This window comes from Mobula hypostoma, chromosome 26, assembly GCF_963921235.1.
Source record: "Mobula hypostoma chromosome 26, sMobHyp1.1, whole genome shotgun sequence".
Classification (NCBI taxonomy): domain Eukaryota; kingdom Metazoa; phylum Chordata; class Chondrichthyes; order Myliobatiformes; family Myliobatidae; genus Mobula; species Mobula hypostoma.
This window is the reverse complement of record NC_086122.1, coordinates 34,916,865-34,937,983: the sequence shown is the minus strand read 5'-3', so window position 1 is coordinate 34,937,983 and position 21,119 is coordinate 34,916,865. Positions and strand designations below refer to the sequence as shown.

The 21,119-nt window shown below is 44.1% G+C and overlaps 1 protein-coding gene across 1 annotated transcript in view; it reads left to right on the top strand.

Annotated features, from left to right (window-relative positions):
• Window positions 1-2,577: 2,577 nt before the first annotated feature.
• LOC134338266 (prolyl endopeptidase-like) overlaps window positions 2,578-21,119 on the top strand; it is a 39,357-nt gene continuing 20,815 nt past the window's right edge. The window contains exons 1-9 of the mRNA XM_063033985.1: window positions 2,578-2,708; window positions 5,321-5,395; window positions 7,280-7,413; window positions 10,850-10,980; window positions 15,296-15,505; window positions 17,231-17,352; window positions 18,930-19,035; window positions 19,873-20,064; window positions 20,153-20,350. Coding sequence (XP_062890055.1) covers window positions 2,667-2,708; window positions 5,321-5,395; window positions 7,280-7,413; window positions 10,850-10,980; window positions 15,296-15,505; window positions 17,231-17,352; window positions 18,930-19,035; window positions 19,873-20,064; window positions 20,153-20,350 — 1,210 coding nt within the window. The 5' untranslated portion in view covers window positions 2,578-2,666. The remainder of the gene's footprint in view (window positions 2,709-5,320; window positions 5,396-7,279; window positions 7,414-10,849; window positions 10,981-15,295; window positions 15,506-17,230; window positions 17,353-18,929; window positions 19,036-19,872; window positions 20,065-20,152; window positions 20,351-21,119) is intronic.

Sequence of the window (21,119 nt, the reverse complement as noted above, 5' to 3'; positions counted from 1 at the left end):
CGGCGCAAGGAAGGCCCTAATCCACGCTGTATCTCAATAAATAAAGTAAGCAAACACGAGGAATAGAACTAGATGAGTACAAAATTCTTATTAGGTTTGACTTTACTTGTGGTTGGCTACCTCACTTGCTTATGTCAAATTTTGGAGCAGTACATGAACCAAAGGCAAGTTAACTTTCATTAGAGCTATAAACTCGGCGGTTTTATTACGGAATAGTAGCCCGCATGACAATCTGTTGTAATGCTACTCGTAGCCACACGATGTCGCCACGTTACCATGAAACAGAAATTCTTCCTTCACCGGCCAGTGGCCCAAGTCAGTCCCTCATACACATTCCCACCATTGTATCAAAGAGAACATCTCTCTACCTCAAAATTTCACCAGTGCATACTTGTCCATATGATAATAATCTCGACATCGATTTAGTCGATTTGGCATACAAGACAGAAGTTAGACTTTTTGCAGGGGTGGGATACTTGGGCAATGGGGTTTCTTCATTCCAGGTTACAGTTTACAACCAGAATATATTGTGCTTATTTTAGGGATTCATAACCTTTAATGCCATGGATCTATACCATTAAGCAAAGGATCCATCTTAGATGATGATTAAAATTTCTCACATTCACCTGGTCTGATTCTAACACAGCAATAAATGAATTCCTGATTCCATTCGCAAACTACCTTACTACATCTGTTCTGCCTGTTGAGTTTGACCCTACTGAAACAATAATGACTTCTTTAGAGCAGCTCCACTCTGCAGGTGTAAACACAGACCTCAGCGTTAACACTGGTAACGACAGCAGCTGAAAGTGATACAAATCACTACGTATTTAGTACAAGAGGGAGACACGCTGAACTTTCCAAACCGATGAAGTTCACACTCATTCAGTGATGAGATGTCCCTTATGGAGCAACAAACATCCTCTTATCGTTGCTACTGTCAGGGAGGAGCTACAGGAGCCTGAAGACACACACTCAATGTTTCAGGAACAGCTTCTTCCTCTCAACCATTGGATTTCGGAACGGACAACCAACTCATGAACACTACCTCAGCATTTTTCCTCTCTTTTTGCACCACCTATTTAATGCATGTACGTGTGCATGTTGATATATATAATACTATGTATTAAAAAAAATATATATATATATGCACATAATATAATTAAGATGTATAGATCAAGTGGTCGATGGTTCCAGCCCTTCAAACCACACCAAGAAGCCAACAAGCAACCCCTGATAATCCCTATTTTAATCCTGTCCTAATCACAAGACAATTTACAATGGCCTATTAACCTACTAACCAATATACCTCTGGACTGTGGGAGGAAAGTGGAACACTGGAGGAAACTCACGCAAGGACGTACAGACTCCTCCACAGACGTGCCAGGATTAAACTTCGAACTCCGACACCCCGATTTGTGATAGCGTCACACTAACCGCGACACTGCCATGGCGCCCAAAACTTAAAAGAGGAAGGCTGGTTACTTGGTGCAACCCCAGCTTTATCAACTCCATGTCCCCATTTCCCCCTTTCCTCTTCATATTGGCAATCCCAAACACTCCCCCTTCCGAAAGTCTCTTTCATAGCGTTCAGGCCAGGACCACCAGACTCAAACAGTTATTTTCCCCAGGCAGTAAGGCTGATCAATGCCTCCGCCCACTAACACACCTTCAACCACCACTTTATTATCATTTCCTGTCAGTCACTTTTATGTACAGACACTCCTGTGCCTAATCTCACTTTATGTACAGATTATCAATGTATATAATCTATCTTGTGTATTCATATTTATTGTGGTTTCAAATCATTATTTGTCTTCCTTATCTTATTGTGTTTATTTTTGCATGCCGAATTAGAACTGGAATAACAAATATTTCATAAACTTGAGAAAATCTGCAGAAGCTGGAAATGCAACACAACACACGCAAAATGCTGGAGGAACTCAGCAGGCCAGGCAGCATCTATGGAAAAGAGTAAACAGTCAACGTGACATTTCAGGCCAAGAACCCTCTTTAAGACAATAGGAAGGGGAAGACACCAGAAGAAAAGGGTGGGCTGGAGGACTAGCTACAATTGCAAACAAGAGAAAATCTGCAGACGCTGCAACACACACAAAAGGATAATTCCTGTTGAAGGGTCTCGGCCCGAAATGTCGCTTGTACTCTTCTCCATGGATGCTGCCTGGCCTGTTGAGTTCCTCCAGCATTTTGTGTGTTGCTGGCTACAATTATTTCGTTCTCCTTTACAATTGTGTACTGGAAATGACACTAAACAATCTTGAATCTCTCTAGATTCCTTCCATTGACCTTGTCACCACCCCCCCCCCAATATCATTATCACCTTCCACCCAGTGAATTAATTTTGCCCAAATAAAAGCGCCTCGGGAAATTTGAGCCAAGGACGTTTTGAAGATGATCCATTGAGTCCAAGAAAGGCCGTGGGCGAGAAACCTCCAGGCAGGTCACGCTTTGTGAGGGGCGGGGGGTGGGTGATACGTCCCGGGAAGGAGGAAGTCACCGTGACCCGCTCTAGCCCGGCTGGGACAGTCCTGAGCCCCACGTCGGATCGCGGAACAGGGGCGGTCCCGTTGCCGGAAGGCGGAACCGAACTCAGCCGGGCCGGTGTGCGGGGCGAGGAGTTGGGCTGACTATTGAAACGGGCGGCGATGGAAATCCAGTACCCGGAGGCGGAGCGCGACGACAGCCGGGTGAGAGGGGGTTTGAGGGGTAGGGGGAGGAGGAGGAGGAGGGGGCCGGGTCGGCGAGAGTACCCTCATATACAGAGGCCACGCCGCGGGACACTTTCATTTTCCATTCTCTGTAATTACTGAGAGGAGGAAATGAAATGAATGACGAAGTAACGTCAGAAACAGCAAGAAAGGGACGTTTCACCCAACACTCTGTGAAAAATATCACAACCGGACCCGCAGAGTTAAATCCCAAACTCCACTGTATCCCTATTTAACTTGTTCAAGCCCAACCTGACTCCTGTCACGGAATCCACCGCCCAAACTTTAACCCCAGGCTTGACCCTGGATCTTCATCCCAGCCCTCAACTTTAACCCCTAGACCCAACTCCCAGCCAGCACAGACCCCCTGCCTCCCTCCCATCTGAGGCGGTAACGGCCCTGCGCCCTGTTGTTGGTGCCGGACCATTGAATCGATCCAGTTATAATCGTGTTTAAAGATCTGTAGGTGTGTTTAATGTGCCTCTCAGAAAGTGGTCCTGTTAACCGCTGGTGCTTGCTTCTTCGTTTGAGGAATGTGGTGTCTGGGCCTTTCCCGATATGCTACCTGCTTCAATGAAGATGAAAGGACAGCAATAAAAATCATTTATTTTAGGAAATCTGCAGTAGTGGCGGCTGTTACAAGCTATTGAAAGGAACACAAGATACACAGTTCTTAAAGATACATTCATTCATCATACCACACTGCTTCCTTTTACCGAAGGAAAGACCCAAGCTTATCACCAATACTTCCCACAATATCTATCAACATATGTGTAATGGGACACAAGTATAATATTTAGATATAAATGCACTACTGGTTGAGTACCTCTTAACTGAAAACCTCCAAAATCCACACTATTTTTGAGTGCTGACATGATATTATAAATGGGAAATTGCACAAGTCACTGCCTATGTTCCCTCTAATTTGTAATGACCGGTGTGCACAAAAAATCTTATGCTGCGCAATTTTTTTGCCCACTGACGACATGTGCGCAGTGAATTTTCAAGTGGAAGTAAACCTGAAGCTATTCCAGAGATAATAAATTACAAGGTCTAATTTGCTGTTCACTGTTTAGAAGGAATAAAATAATCCACATCAATGAGTCTCATTTCTCATATACTGTACAACAGCAGGTAATAAAACCCATCTTTTCATGTTGTTAAAGTTTGAAATGGTCAAGCAAAACTTACTGTGCACAGTTTAAATTCCTTTTTGTGCTAGTGACACCTTGGACACACGCACACACCTCGCGCACACCTTGGAGGGAGCACTGGGAACTTTCCCAGGCGATGCGCAGGTCTCTGTGCACCACAGACATTTCTCAGAAGTGACCTCACATATGTAATGAACAGAAGTTAATGCAAAATAGAAAAAAAAAACACTGCATAAAGTGAAAAATGAAGATCTCGAGCTTGTATTGAAAGAGTGGATTCATCCTCGTCAGAGTGAATATATGTTGTGTAACGGTGTGCTGATCGTGAAACAAGCAAAGATCCATCATGATGAATTGAAAATTGAAGGTAATTGTGAATATTCAGCTGGCTGGTTGCAGAAATTTAGGAAAAGGCACGGCATTCAATGTTTAAAGATTTGTGGTGATAAAGCATCTGCTGATCGCAAGGCAGCAGAGAAATTCATTGATGAGTTTGCTAAGATCGTCACTGATGAAAATCTAACACACTGAACGGCTACATCAGTACAGATGTGTGATGAACGAGGGTAAGACAAAGACTGCTTACTGGGCTCCTGCTGATACAGGAATTCTGTCCTGAATTCTATCGCGACCATGTGTCAGAGATCCCCAAAGGTTGGTGATGACATTGCATTTTTTTTCTCGAGGATGCTTTGAGTACATCCTTGACTCTTCCTCTGGCTGGTGGCTTCTTCCCATGACAGAGATTGGAATATTGGTATTGGGCACACAAGTACCATGGTCTTTGTAAGGCATTAACAAAGTGTAACTGGGACCACAGTTCTGATCACCCCGTTACAGAAAGGACATGGAGATCTTGGAAAAAGTACAGGATTCGAGGGCATGAGGATGTTGGACATACTCTGGAGCGTTGGAGACTGACGTAAGACCTGATGGAAGTTTATAAGATTACGAGAATGATGTGCTGTCAAAACCTTCTTCCTAATGTACTGGAGGACGTGGATTTAAGGCGAGAGGAAGAAAGATTATATGAGATGTATGGGGGAAGTTTTTTTTACACAGACAGTGCTAGTGCCCATGATGGAGCTGACTAAGTTTACAAACAATCAATATGCAAAAAACAACAAACTGTGCAAATACAAAAAGAAAAAAATAAATAAATAAGCAATAAATATCAAGAACATGAGATGAGGAGTCCTAATATGAACTACTAAGTGTGTTCTTTCATTGATTCCATTGTGTTTCTTCTACTTACTGCGAATGCCCACAAAAAATGAACCTCGGGATTCTATAGGGTGATATATATGTACTTTGATAATAAATTTACTTTGTACTTTGAACTCTTCAGTCTTCTTCGTCTTCTTAATATGGGAGAAGGGTGTATTGATTGAATGTAATGATGCAACTGAACAAGACTCTTATTCCTCATCGTTTCAGGTGGATGATTACCATGGGGTTAAAGTACCTGACCCCTATGCCTGGCTTGAGGATCCTGACAGTGAACAGACCAAGGTGAGGATGAACCCAGCCCTTCCAGGAGCTCAGAAACTTTCCCACTCTGAGGGCTGGTTCTGTTCTATCTGTCTTTCTGGCGTACGTACATGTAGAACACCATTGCAGCGTAGCGGTTACCATGACGCTGTTACAGCTTGGGGCACTGGAGTTCAGAGTTCAATTCCGGAGTTTGTACGTTCCTACCTGTGTGCGTGTGGGTTTCCTTGGGGAGCTTGGGTTTCCTCCCACAGTTCAAAGACGTACTGGTCAGTAGGCTAATTGGTCATGGTAAATTTTCCTGTGATCAGGTCAGGTTTAAGATCGATGTGTTGTAGGGTGGTCCAGAATGGCCCGTTCTGCGCTGTGTCTCTCTCAATAAACAAATAATCGCCGTTTAGAGAGTGTGTGCGGCTCGATCAGTTCAGCCATCTGCACTTCATCTCCAGGAGTTGTCAGACAAATGGTTGCTGCTACAAAACTTCTTGGGACTTGGCTGCACTGTCATTCAGTGAGTGGGCTGCAGCCCCAACTGGTGAGCAGGCCCCTGGCCTCACAATCCTGGGGCCTTCAACTGCTGCGCTGCTTTTAAATGTCAAAAACATTCGAAAACTGCAGCGGCTTGAAATAAGAAAAGGAAGATCAAAAACAAAGAAAAAATAAAATTAAAAAGTTTATTTAAAATCACAAAATTACAGCTAGTTTTTAGTCAAAGCAAATTTATAATGAATTAATGGGAAATAAGCTTAACTGGTTTTAGTTAAGTTAGTGAAGTTGTTCTACTTTGAAGTCCCATGACCTGTGAGCTCAGTACTTACAGCACGGCCTGGTTTCACTGCTAAACTCGGGTGTGTGCAGAGCAAGAGGTGTCAGATATACCTCCACCACAAACTCCCTGGGGGTTTCAGATTAAGTGGGATAGTGTACAGGCGTACAGGTTAAAAATGTGCTTATGCATTAATTAAAGAAAGCCATTGCTTCCTGGAACCTGCCAGAGTGTGTGAAGGACCTTCGTACAAATCCCCTACCAGTACAGAGAATGCAAATGGTGTGAACGGTGCATGGAATTCAGACATCCCACCCTGCAAGAACTCATTTCAGGGAGGTAGCACCATCAATTTGTGGGAGACTCCCGGAACTTCCGGGAGAGGTGGGATGTCTGCAATAGAGTAGCTCCTTAGCAGCTAGCCAGCTAGTTTAAATAATGTTAGCTACGCTGATGAACGAATGACACCTGTTAAACTCACCTCAACATGTCTTTTACATTTTAACCCACCATGGGCAATAGAAAAGTCACTGTTGCAAACAGTGCGGCGAGCAACACTGTCATTATTTTTGACCCCTATTAGGCAGGGGTACACTTTAGTGTAGTCTGGGGTGATGTACTTTTTATATTTTCTTTTTTTGGAACACTCTGCCATGGCGTGCGCTCTCTTGTTCGTGCTCTCTGTCTCTCGTGGTCGCTCTCGCGCTCTCTCTCTCGCTCGTGCTCTCTGTCTCTCGTGGTCGGTCGCACGCTCTCGCTCTCGCTTGCTTGTTGTCGCTCTCTCTCGCGCGTGCGCTCTCTCTCTCGTGGTCGCTCTTCCACTCTCTCTTGCTATCTCGCTCTCAAAAAAATTGATTTCCGGGATATTGTATATAATTTGCGGGCATCAGGGAGCCACTGTTAATATGCGGGAGACTCCTGGAACTTCCAGGAGAGGTGGGATGTCTTGGAATGCATATTGCAGATAGAGTAAATGTGTTCCCCGCCGCCCCCCCCTCATCAGATCTGGAGCAGAAGGAGGTTAAATGTTTTAAGTGCTGGGACCCAGTCAACCAAAATAATGCCTCCTTGCTTCCTCCACCAAGGAGAGAAAGTGACTGACATTCTATGCGTAATCTGCTGATGTCTTTGTTTTTCAGGCTTTTGTTGAAGCCCAGAACCAGCTAACCATGCCTTTCTTGGAAAAGTGCAGAGTCAGAACGAGACTGAAGGAACGCATGACTGAATTGTTTGACTATCCCAAATACAGTTGTCCGTGCAGGAAAGGGAACCGGTGAGTGTTATATCAGACAGCGTTGAGAGACATTATTTATTGCTGATTATGCTGAAAGCCACAGCAACGGGTTCTCCCGCACTGGGTAGGATAAGATGTTACAGTGGTCAAGGTGTTTCAGAAGATGTGATTTTGCAGTGGGCATGTTATTTTAGTGGCAATGCTACCAGATTTAAAATTCATAGAGTAAGTGTTCAATTCTCACAATGCAGTGTTTGAGAATATGAATTCTGCTTTACAAGTAATTCATTCAGAACCTACTGAATTGCCACAGGGCCCAGCTGATGGGTGAATGAGGTTTATAATTTGGAATTGGCATTTTTTTCTCTCAGGATGGGCTTGTATACGCAACTCCAACCCACAACAATGTGGTTGACCCTTGGTTGGACAAGCCAGAGCTCGGAACATACAGTACTGTGCAAAAGTCTTAGACACGTGAAAGAAAAATTCTGTAAAGTGAAGATGCTTTCAAAAATAGTGAAGTGAAAAGTTTCTGAATATCAAAAAAATACTATAAAGAGCAGGAAACAGGAAAAACACACAATCAAACCAATATCTGGTGTAACTACCCCTTGCCTTTACAACTGTGTCAATTCTCTTAGGTATGCTGTCGTTCTGTTTTATAAGAAAATCAGTTGTTGCAAGCATCTGGAAGAACTTGCCACGGTTCTTCTGCAGACTTTGGCTGTCTCGCTTGCCTCCGTCTCTCCAGGTAATCCCAGACAGCCTCGATGATGTAGAGATCAGGGCTCTGTGGAGACCATACCATCGACAGTTGTCGGCGCCTGGAGGTTTATGGCAGGGAGAGTTTCTCCTTCTGCCGCCTGCTATGGGGGACTATCAGGAGTCGATTGGAACTTTGAGACTTTTTTTTACCGTGCCCATAGTCTGCGCTTTATCAAATTATGGTATTGCTTCTGTAACTATATGTTATAATTATGTGGTCTTGTCAGTGTTAGTCTTTGGTTTGTCCTTTTTTTTTGTGATATCGCTCTGAAGGAACATTGTATCATTTCTTAATGCATGCATTTCTAAGTGACAATAAACGAGGACTGAGTGTCCTCATAATCTAATCTAGTCTAATCTGAAATCATATGAATCAGGAGTTCCCAACCTTCTTTATGCCATGGACCTCTACTGCTAACCAAGGGGCCTGTACACCCCAGATTGGGAACCCCTGATATAAAATATCTAGGGTGCCTAAGACTCGCATAGTACTGTACGTACCGCCTCAGGAGTAGGCCATTCGGCCTTCAATCTTGTCGCTCCATTCAGCAGATCATGGTTGTTCTTCTACCTCAGCTCCATTTTTCTGCCATATCCCAATATCTGTTAATTCCTTTAACATCCAGTCAATGTTGGTTTCAAATGTAATCAATAACTAAGTCTCCACATTGCTCCAAAGTAGGGAAACCCCAGATATTCTCCATCATCTGCATAAAGATATCTTTCTGTATCTCTGTCCTGAGTGGTAACTCCTTATCCTGAGAACTTGACCCCCCCCCACCCCAGTTCTAGGTTAACCAACTACTTGGTTGTTGTAGATGGGTTCTGCATTCACCATATTCTCAGGGCAATGAAGGATGCACAGTAAATAGTGGCTTTGCCTGCAGGGCCCATACCCTGTGAAATCATCAAAGAAGAACTTCTGGAGACATGGAAGGAGTCGGCCGCAAACTGGTGCTCTCCTTTGACCAAAGGTTGTATTCCTCCTCTGGCATATACTGTAGCCTCTGGCCTTCAACTGGTGCTACAGCTCCAGAGTGGGACTTAAACTCAGATCTTCTGGATTCAAGAGACAACCCGTTGTGATGGTTAGTTCTCCGGGTTCTCCGGGGACTGTCTTGTCTCCCTTTCTCTTCATCATTTGCACCTCGGACTTCAACTACTGCACAGAGTCTTGTCATCTTCAGAAGTTTCGGATGACTCTGCCATAGTTGGATGCATCAGCAAGGGAAATGAGCTGAGTTCAGGGCTACGGTAGGAAACTTTGTCACATGGTGTGAGCAGAATTATCTACAGCTTAATATGAAAAAGACTAAGGAGCTGGTGGTAGACCTGAGGAGAGCTAAGGTACTGGTGACCCCTGTTTCCATCCAGGGGGTCAGTGTGGACATGGTGGAGGATTACAAATACCTGGGAATACGAATTGACAAGAAACTGAACTGGTCAAAGAACACTGAGGCTGTCTACAAGAAGGGTCAGAGCCGTCTCTATTTCCTGAGGAGACTGAGGTCCTTTAACATCTGCCGGACAATGCTGAGGATGTTCTACGAGTCTGTGGTGGCCAGTGCTATCATGTTTGCTGTTGTGTGCTGGGGCAGCAGGCTGAGGGTAGCAGACACCAGCAGAATCAACAAACTCATTCGTAAAGCCAGTGATGTTGTGGGGATGGAACTGGACTCTCTGACGGTGGTGTCTAAGTTGCATGCCATCTTGGACAATGTCTCGCATCCACTACATAATGTACTGGGTGGGCACAGGAGTACATTCAGCCAGAGACTCATTCCACCGAGATGCAGCACAGAACGTCATAGGAAGTCATTCCTGCCTGTGGCCATCAAACTTTACAACTCCTCCCTTGGAGGGTCAGACACCCTGAGCCAATAGGCTGGTCCTGGACTTATTTCATAATTTACTGGCATAATTTACATATTACTATTTAATTATTTATAGTTTTATTACTATTTATTATTTATGGTGCAACTGTAACGAAAACCAATTTCCCCCGGGATCAATAAAGTATGACTATGACTATGACACTAACACAGAATTGTGCTCAGTTGAGTCTCCCTAGTTAATTAACAGCCTATTGACTTTCTAAGGCTAAGATTGATCCTAATGATTGGTGGTGGTTGCGATACCTGGTTGAGGGCTCCACAGGAGGTCCGATTATGGGGTACTGCCCTCCCTGGGGTGCTGTAGATAGGAACTTCTTTCGCTCTTAACTTCAACCTCTAGCCTCTGTCTGTCTGTATCTTGTTTTACGGCGGTTGGCATCCAGCTTAATGGTGCATTACCGCCACCCTCTGCGCCAGAATGTGCACTAGACATACATTCTAAATCCCTTCACCCAATCGTGCACGCGCACACACAAATACAAACCTACACTACACCCTCCCATCTTTGACCATCCTAGTATCCTATTCCTGTTCATTCGTCATATCCTATAAAAAACCCCTGTACCCCACCTCTAGCCTGCTGCCAGCCAATGTGCTTTTATACTTGCTACGTCCTAGCTGCACAGGAAGTGACCTAGTAACAGAAACTGCTCAGTAAAATAAAAGCTGAATGTGCTTAAAGGCATAGAAAGAGATTAATGAATTGCTGGAAGGGCAGAACATACGGGGACACAGCGGCAGAGAAGGGAAACATTGACGAAGGTTGCACTGAAAATGTGGCCAGACTTGCTAAAGGTCGTTTTTCTCATTTCCAGATACTTTTACTTCCACAACTCTGGACTGCAGAACCAGTACGTGTTGTATGTCCAGGATTCCTTGGATGGAGAAGCTCGGGTGTTCCTGGATCCCAACAAGCTCGCTGAGGATGGGACTGTGGCCTTGAAGAGTAGGTTGTCACCAAAAATGAGGTCTCAGTCTTGTTGCCAAATTTAATTCTTTAGAATTAGCATTAGCTTCTGGAGCAGGGGCTCCCAACCTGCGTCCCATGGGCCTTTGCTTAAAGATATTGGTCCATAGCATAAGAAAGGTTGGGAAACTCTGCCAACCAAGTTTTCAGTGCCTTGTCTATTATTGAGAAGAGGCGTGGGACTTAACTGATCATAAAAGATGTTCTACTAACAAAGGTATCTCAGTTTCTGTCTTGGGGTCGGAAAGGAATTCTAGGGCTCGTTCCATGCATCACAGATCCACCAAAATAACCCTAAGGTTAAATAGGACAAGTCGCATGAACTCATTTGATCCAGTTATTCAAGTTTGGAAGAATAAAAGGTGACCTAAACCAAGTTTTTAAAATGACAAAAGAGGTTTGTGGATTCGATATACAAAAGCTCCCAATGGTGAATTTCGGGGCAGTAGGGGACGGTCTTCAAAACAGAAGTGCCTCCAGGTATGCCTTTAACAAACATGTTTTTAGTGAAAATGTTCAAAGTACATTTATTACCAAAGTATGTCAGAACCAGAATCGGAATCAGGTTTAATATCACCGGCATATGTCATGAAATTTGTCAACTTTGCGACAGCAGTACATTGCAATACATAATAATAGAGACAAAACTGTGAATTACAGTAGGGGTGTGTGTGTATATATTTGAAACATAGTTAAATTAAACAAAGTGCAAAAATAGAAATAAAGTAGTGAGGTAGTGTTCATGTATAAATTATACAAGCTTGAGATTCATCTCCTTTCAGGCAGCTATGAAACAAGAAACTGGAAAGAACCTATTAAGAAAAGACTGTCAAACACTCAGTGCACAGAGAGAGAGGAAAAAAAACACAAATCATGCAAACAATAGAAGCAAGCAACAGCATTCAGAATAGAAGTGAGGCCATCGACATGAAGACTAAGTCTGGAATTTTGTTCCTGCAAGATAAAGTGGATCTGGTGTCCAGTTGGAGCTCTCCTTGCAACTGAGGTCAATATACTTTTGAACAGAAATTTTTTAAAATGTGCATGATGGAAACCTAAAGCAAAACAAAACAGGCTGAAGATACTCCATGAATCATTCTGTGGGAAGAGAAATGTTTTAGGTCAGAGCTCCTTTGTCAGAACTGTTGAGGGCTTACAGCTTTTTCTGTGGTGTCAATGTAGCTGTGTAAGAGTAGGTAATGCCTGTGGGGCAAATTGATTAAATACATTTGAGGAACAGATGGGCTATGATCTTATACAAGGGGAGAATCATCTCAAAGACCAAATGGCGATCTTCTGTTTCTCTGTTTGTTGACAACTATCATTGATCAGAAACCTGAAGAGCAAGGAATGTCCAATTCTTGACATTATACCTAACGCATTGTCTGTGAGACTAAGCTCAGTTAAGAAGATTGTACAAATCTTACTTTAGTATTGATGTAGATGGAAATGAGAGAGTAGATCTGGGCTTCTGCATCACCACTGGACATCTCCTACTGGTGGCCAGCACCAGTCTATAATTCCAAGTAGCTTGTAAATGTTAGCAAACTGGTCTTTAACTGATATCTATCCAATTCACTTAGTTTAAATGTTTACATGGGGAAAAATATCAGTGATTCAAAAGAAGTGTTTCAAAAAGAAAGGAAATTATAGGCCAATTAATCTGACCTCAGCGTTGCAGTTGATTTTTAAGGATGTGGTTCAGGGTACTTGGAGGCATGTGATAAAATAAACCATAGAATGGTTTCCTTAAGGGAAAATTTTGCCAGACAAATAGGCGGGAATGCTTTAAGGAAGTAACAGGCAGGATAGTCAAAGGGGAATTGGTAGATATGTACTTGGATTTTCAGAAGGCCTTTGACAAGGTGCCACACATGAGGCTGCTTAACAAGTTAAGAGCCCATGGTGTCACAGGAAGGATAGAGCATTGGTGAAGCAGTGGCCGATTGGCAGGAGGCAAAGAGTGGGAACAAAGGAAGCCTTTTCTGGTTGGCTGTCGGTGACTAGTGCTGTTCCATAGGGGTCTGTGTTGGGACCGCTTCCTTTTACGTTATGTGTCACTGGTTTGGATGACGGAATTGATGGCTTTGTGTCCAGTTTTGTGGGCGATATGAAGATAGGTGGAGGGGCAGGTTGTTTTGAGGAAGTAGAGAGACTACAGAAGGACGTGGACAGATTAGGAGAATGGGCGAAGAGGTGGCAGATGGAATATAGTGGTGGTAGGTGTATGGTCATGCACTTTGGTAGAAGAAATAAAAGCGTAGATTGTTTCCTAAACGAAGAGAAAATTTAAATATCTGATGTTCTAAAGGCTTTGGGAGTCCTCATGTAGGTTTCTATAAAAGTTAGTTTGCACGTTGAGTCAGAAGTCAGAAGACTGAGGGGTGACCTGATTGAAACCTATCGAATGCTGAAAAGCCTCGATAGAGTGGGTGTTGAGAAGTTATTTCTTATGTTGACTGAGGGAGTCTAACACCAGAGGACACAACCTCAGAATAGAGGGGCGTCCTTTTAGAACAAAGATGAGGAGGAACTCCTTTAGCCAGGAAGTGATGAATCTGTGAAATCCGTTGCCACCGGTGGCTGTGGAGGCCGAGTCTTTATGTATATTTAAGGCAGAAGTTGATAGATTCGTGATTAGTCAGGGCATGAAGGGTTACGGGGAGAAGGCAGGAGAATGAGGGCCGAGAGGGAAATGAATCAGCCACGATGGAATGGCAGAGCAGACCCGATGGGCCAAATGGCCTAATTCTGCTCCTATACCTTATGATATCAGGAGAGCTAGGTTTAAAATAAATGGAATGAAGGCCCAGAAGGGAATTGAGGAACTGCCCCCCCCCACCCTCACCAACCAAAGGGTTATGAAATCTGGAATGCATCACTTTCACAAACTAATTGGCACTTTCACAAACCAATTCAATGAATATCTGACAAGGTCTAAATGGACTAGACAACGGGGTGACCCGTTGGGGCACCCTTTGAGAGAAGGGTAGTGCAGTCTGATGTGACCAAAATGAACATTAAATTTTCCTGAATGCTATTGGTATCGCTTTGCTTTGGAAACTGAAGTAGAAAACCTCAGCTTATTAAAAAAGAAAGACACGTAGCAAAGCAAATATAGCTGCTCCTCATTTAACGAAGAACACTTTTTATGGCATCATTTCTGGTTTATCTGCCACCCTTGTGTCTCTCGTTGTCATTCTGGAGAGGTTCAGTCCTTTCATCCCCCGTCTCTTCATCTCTTCTGCTGTTTGTTGTTTATCTCTGATCCTGGAGACGTGCATGCCTCTCCTCCTCTGTCTCTTCTTCTCTCATTCTTTTTTTGTCCTGACTCTTTGATCCTGGAGTCGTGCGGCCCTGGCCTCATCTGATTCTTGTTCTCTCCCTCTCCTTGCCGCTTCCCGACGATGTTTGGCGTCATCTCTTGACCATAATGTTCCCCTTGCCTTTCCACATGGCATAATTAGGCTGACCTTTTTTTTTTTACCCTAATGCTGGATAGAAGATACGAAGCACTAACACCAAAGGATACTGATTATTCTTGATTATGTGGTTGGTGCTGTCCTAAATGGACGTGATATAGTCACCGCTGTCCTTTCACTGCAGCAAAGGGTTTTATGGGTGTCTCGAAGTATGTCATAAGATTTAATTATCTCTTATTGATGGGTGGCAGTTAGATCTGTCCCAATCCTGCACATGCTGATGGTGATTAGCAGAATGTGACCCCTTGAAATAGAGCTGCCCTGCCCTTTTGCTCCAGTAGGTGTCACTGCTGAGGCTGGCTGTGCCCATGCGTCGGGCTGTCGCGTCCCGATTTCCATGATGGCCGATCGGGTCTCGGATGAAAGGCAGCCTGTTGATTTTTGGCGAATGAGCAATTTTATACAAATATATAATCCTGAACTTTGCCTGCATTCTGTAAGTTAGCGCATTTTAATTCGACTTAGCCAAAAAAAAGAGCCGCTATAATGCAGGGTTTGTGCTAATTGGAGGTCACAAACAGACAAACAGACAGACAGAGCATGAGACTTTTAGTACTATATAGATGGTAATGGAAAACATCTGTTGGATGAGATGAGGTTGAGAAGTGCTCTCAGTGCTGACATGTGCCCAGTGGGCCTAATGACCTTCCTCTTTGCTTTAAGGTTCTGTGATTCATTCTATATTCATCATAAATAAAGACTCCCTCCTGTTCCAATTATCAGAATTGGTTAGCACGATGAGATAGATCTTCAGGTAGTCTTGAGTTCGTTCAACAGCAGAAGTGTGCTGACCTCTGATTGTGTTTGTGCAGTGCTGGCCTTCTCCGATGACAATGAGTTCTTGGCGTACGGGCTCAGTAAGAGTGGCTCTGACTGGGTCACAATCAAAGTCATAAAAGTTGAAGGTCCTGAGGATCTACCAGACACCCTGGAAAGGGTGAAGTTCAGCTGCCTCTCCTGGACGCATGATGGAAAGGGAATTTTCTACAACCGCTATCCAGATCAAGAAGGAATCGCGGACGGTACGTGGGAAATACTGTGTTTGTGAAGAGTATGCATTGATTACACTTTGGAAAAAGTCTTGAGAGAAGCTAGCCAAGTGAGTGGTGAGCCTAATGGTATTTACAACAATGTGGGATGGCCTTCTTACCTAATGGAAGCCATTCTTATGATAGAGGGTTCACTAGGTAAGTTAATCGCCCCAAGAGGAGATGTTCAGCAGCCTGAAACTTTATGAAGAATGAAAGGGAGTTTTCAGGGATAATTTTTTTTCCTAGCAGGATAGTCTAGATACAGGGCTCAAAATAATGGGAGGTCCATTCAGGACTTGGGTGTGAAGAAATTCCTTCTTGTAGAGGGTAGTGAACCTTTGTAATTCTGTATAGAAGAGGGTTGTGAAGAACACTCAAGGCAGAGGGGGAAAGAGTTTTGGATATTAGGAATATGGGCTCAGTGTTAGAAAGAGGCGCCAAAATAAAATGTCTGCCATGTGAAGTCTTGTTATAAACATTTCCAGCATCCTCTGCGATGAGTCTTTGTACCTCCTCCCTGGGGAATGCGTGAATTTTCCCTGGGTGCTACCGTTTCCTCCCTCTGTCCAAATACATTAGGTTCATCAGTCATTGCATATTGTTCTATGATTCCTTTAGGGTCAAACTGGGGTTGTCAAGAGTTGCTGGACAGCGTGGCACAAAGCTCCTATTACCCCCTGTATTTTTTTAAATTTAAAAACACCAGGGTATTCATTTGAAAAAGATCTTACTGCTCTGACACCGGACCAGCGGACCAAGTAAACTTGGTCCCCTTTAAGTAAGATAGAAGGAGCCTTAATTCTCCAGTTTGAGGCCTGAAATATGTAACCATGTCTTGCCCAGATTCAAGCGAATGTGTTCACTGTAGATGCACACACACCATCGGATGATGGAACCCGAAATGACAGCGTAGACATGCCGATACATAGGCATACAAGTGATTCCAGACACATAATGCACTCTAGGAACGAAATCTTTGTCCCACACCCTCGACATCATCATTATGTGTCGCGTCGCTGCACCCTACACTGAAAAATTGGCACTTTCAGTCTTTCAATGATATCTTGCATTGAGGCCCCATTTGCCAATCTAAGACACAGACACTATCCTGTGGTATTAGCTGAAGTGAGATCATTCTTCCCAGTCTCCTGGTAAAATCCACAATTGATGACTGAAAACAAGGTTATGTTGTCATTTTAAACGCAAACAACAGGAATTCTGCAGATGCTGGAAATTCAAGTAACATACATCAAAGTTGCTGGTGAACGCAGCAGGCCAAGCAGCATCTATAGGAAGAGGCGCAGTCGACGTTTCAGGCCGAGACCCTTGTTGTCATTATTTTTTGCTGATTTGAGAGCTTGATGTGCAGTGATTGTCTGTTACAATTCTCATATTTTTAGCGCTTCGGGAAAGTACTGGTAGTAAAATGCTGTTGTATGTAGCTCAAGAAAGATGCAGTATAAATCTAAAGTTATTTTTGTAATATCTTCTTCCAAACGTGATTGACTCGCCACCAAGCTCTTCTTGTCTTATCATCTCTTCCAGCCCAATTGTTTTTTCTGTTGTTACTTTGACTTTACTTCAAACCCTTGAGCTGCCATTTCTCTTCACTAAAGAAATCCATTTGTGTCTTTCTGTATTGTGTCAGACTCTCTCCCGTGTTTTGTTTGCTGATTGTACTCAATGCATGACGTATTGATGGTCCATCTTTCTCAGGCACTGAAACCACATCCAACATTCACCAGAAGCTCTACTACCATGTGCTCGGCACCAACCAGACTGAGGACATCCTGTGCGCAGAGTTCCCAGATAACCCCAAATGGAAAAGTGCAGCCACGGTATGTACTTGTCTGTCTGTCAACCTATTTACAGTGCAAAATATGCCCTCCCAGCCCCTCAAACCGCGAGGCCCAGCAACCCCTGATTTAACACTAGCCTAATCATGGGACAATTTACAATGAACCAGTAACCTACCGACCGGTACGTCTTTGAGTTGTGGGAAGAAACTACGTGGTCACAGGGAGAACTTACAAACCCTCTACAGGCAGCTGTAGGAATTGAACCCATGTTGCTGATACTGTAAAGCTGTGTGCTAACCACTACGCTACCGTGCTGCTGTACCGTGTTGGTTAATGTTTCATATGAGAGCGTTTGATGGCCTGTAGTCACTGGAATTCAGAAGAATGAGGGGTGACCTCATTGTATCCTATCAAATGTTGAAAGGCCTCAGTAGAGTGGATGTGGAGAGGATATTTCCTGTGCTGGGAGAGTCTAGTGTAACCCAGGTTAATTAAACCCAAAATTGTAGTGTTAGAAAGTTCCACCTGCGAAGGGATGAAAATTTGGGTGGCAGGGTGGAGATATGTCTCTACCAAAGGAAGTGTAAGGCACTCCTTCTTTCTGTTAGCCTGCGGGTCACCCTTGGCAGGGTGTAGCACCTGCTTAGCCCCCCCCCACCCCCACCCCCCAAATCAGGATCACGAAAGGCCACGGGAGCAGGTGGTGGATGGCCGTAGGAGCAGCCGGTGCAAATCACAAGTCCTGGTTATGACGCCAGGCAGACAATCTCTGAAGGGCACTGATAATGACTGGGGTCACACTGCCCAGAAGAAATACAGTGGATTCTGGTTAATAGGGCCATTGGTTAATCGGTGCAGCTGTTTATTTGGAATGACTCTTTTAAAAAAAACAAAAAATAATTGAGAAAATAGCCAGGATTCCTTTCATTTATTTGGGATACCCGCTTAATTGGGAAAGGAAACTTGCCGAACAGTTTCTAACTAGCATTAGTTGAGTCCACTTGTGTGGCCATTAAGACACCACACTGTGCTTAGAGTGAATGCTTTTTAAAGAGCGTCATGTTTGTGTGTTTGTGTTCAAAAACTAGTGATTTTTTTGGTGAGAAGCATTAAGACAATTTGGAACTGTTATGCTCACCACAGTTTCAAGCATTCAGGCTTGGAGTTGCAAGAAACAGTCAGGAGTGAAAATGAAACTATTTTACTACTTCAACAAGTTAGCAACTATGAAGAATTTAAAGGTATCAGCAATCATCTTGAATGTTACAATGAAAATGAAGATTTGCAGGATGCTGTCGTCAAAAGCATTGTATAAAGTCAACCCATTATCTACACTGATTTTGTATATTCACAGTCAAAAGAACACGGAAACGTACACTGATCGAATTCCTCCATCGATAACTGTTAATAAGTAATGCACAGTTTTATCGTGTTGTAATTTGTTCTGCATTTCTTTTAAATGTATAATTTGCTACTCAGTTAATATTAGTTTTTAACTATTTCCATGAAACTTCAGCTAATTGGGAAAGCCGCTTAATTGGGCCAAAATGTACTGGTCCCGATATGTCCCAATGAACCAAAATCCATGGTAGTTAATTTTGTTTGCTTTCATTCAGGTTTCTGACGATGGTCGCTATGTAGTATTATCCATTCATGAGGGTTGTCAGCCCAAGAACCGGGTCTGGTACTGTGACCTGCACCAACTACCAAATGGCATTACTGGTAGGTACCTGCTGAAAACCGCCTGTTTCTCCTACAGCCTCTTCACTTTTTAGGCACACGTGAACGTTTATTTGGCGTAGACCACTGACAGCAGCTCACCAGAGTCCTCGGTCCTGGGCTGACAGAAAGTTGATCGACCCTGTGGCTTCCGCTTCCATCACATGACCCTTCCTTCCCCCCCCCCCCAGGGTGACTGTTCATGGCGGAGTTCTCAAGCACTATTCATGGCCTCTGTTGGACCATGTACGCTGCATCGAAACTGTCAAAGTCTCCACGCAAGCCTGGGCAGTATGATATGGAGAGCAAACTGCTGCCCCAGCAGCAGGTTCCCACTGGCCTGAATCCAAAGGAATGGCAGAGACTGGTACAGTTTGATACCAGCGTCATTGCAGGAGTTGCCAGCCAGCATTGAACTCAATGAGGACTCTCTTAGGGACTCCAGCTGGATTTTCCCCTCGGGGTTTACTGAGTGGGTATGGCCACAAGGCAGCGGAGATTTGAGAGCAGAGTTTTCCCTCTAGGTGAGCTGCCAACTATAGCTGGCGAGCCCCATTTGCCTGAAGTGACTGGTAACCTGCTTTTTCCCTTCTCCTGTCAGTAGGAACAGTTCCACTGGGCTTAGTACTAAGGCATACATGAAGGCCAGGAGCTGGACTTGGTTTTCAGAGGCTATTTGAGATTGGGAGCATTTAATAAGTAGCGGGAACTTATCCCCTCTACCTCCCCTGCCCCCCGCTATGACAACCTTAAGGAACCTTGAGCATTCTAAGCAATGTATAAATATGAGGTGTCCTTTGTGATTTTTACTATTTTCAAGGGAGATGTTATTTTTTACAGGCCTCCTTCCCTGGGTTAAACTGATCGACAACTTTGATGCAGAGTACAGTTATCTCACAAATGAAGGACCTGTGTTCACATTCAGAACGAACCTCAATGCTCCTCGCAGTCGAGTCATCAATATTAACCTGGAGCAGCCAGCTATGTCAGAGTGGAGGGAACTCATCCCCCAACATGAGAAGGATGTCTTGGGTAAGATTTCTCAGGACTCTATACGCTGATTGAAAGTTTGTGCCAAATATGTTGTTTTTTTTTCAATTCTTACTCTTCCACATTTCAGACTGGGCAACCTGCGTCAATGATAAGTTCCTCGTCCTGAATTACCTAAAGGATGTGAAGGACACCCTGCAGCTGTACGACCTTGCCACGGGAAGATTCCTCAAGGACCTCCCCCTTGATGTTGGCAGCATTTCTGGATACAGTGGACGGAAGAAGAACAAGGAGATCTTCTACCAGTTCACCTCCTACCTGACACCAGGTAGAGTTCGCAAGGGGGGGTGGATTCATAGATCACAAGATTAATGTCACTGGCGAGCTGAGCCACAAAGAAAAATGAATCAAGCTATTTATTAGGGGGTTGAGAGGTTATCGGAATTTGTGCAGAGACTTAGAAAAGTGAAAAATTCTGCCCTCCATATGAACGAAAGGATTAAAAGAATAGCGACATTTCTCACAAGTGTGCGCTGTTTGTGTCAAATCAGATAAGCGAGGATTGCACTGGGCAGCCTGCAAGTGTTGCCAGGCATCTGGCACCAACATTGCATGCCCACAACTCACTAACCCTAACCCACATGTGTTTGGAATGAGGGGTCACGGGGGGCACGCTAACTCCTTACAGACAGCGCTGGGGATTGAATCCCAGTCGGTGATCGCTGCCGCTGCAGAGCGTTGTACAAACCGTGCTGCCCTAAATCACTGGAGAAGGTACAACAAAAATAACTGATGGGAATAATTCAATTCTTCAGCCAGTGGGTATAGCCCAGCTACCCTGTATCCTTCATAATAGGGCAGCACGGCAGCACAACGCTTTGCCGTGCCAGCAACCCAGGTTCGATTCCCGCAGCTGCCTTTAAGAACTGTCTACGTTCCCCCCCGTGACCGCGTGGGTTTCCTCCGGGCTCTCTGGTTTCCTCCTACAGTCGAAAGACCTACCGGTTGGTAGGTTAATTGTTCATTGTAAATTGTCCCGTGATTAGGCCAGAGTTAAATTGGGGGTTGCTGGGTGATGCTGGAAAGGCCTGTTCCAA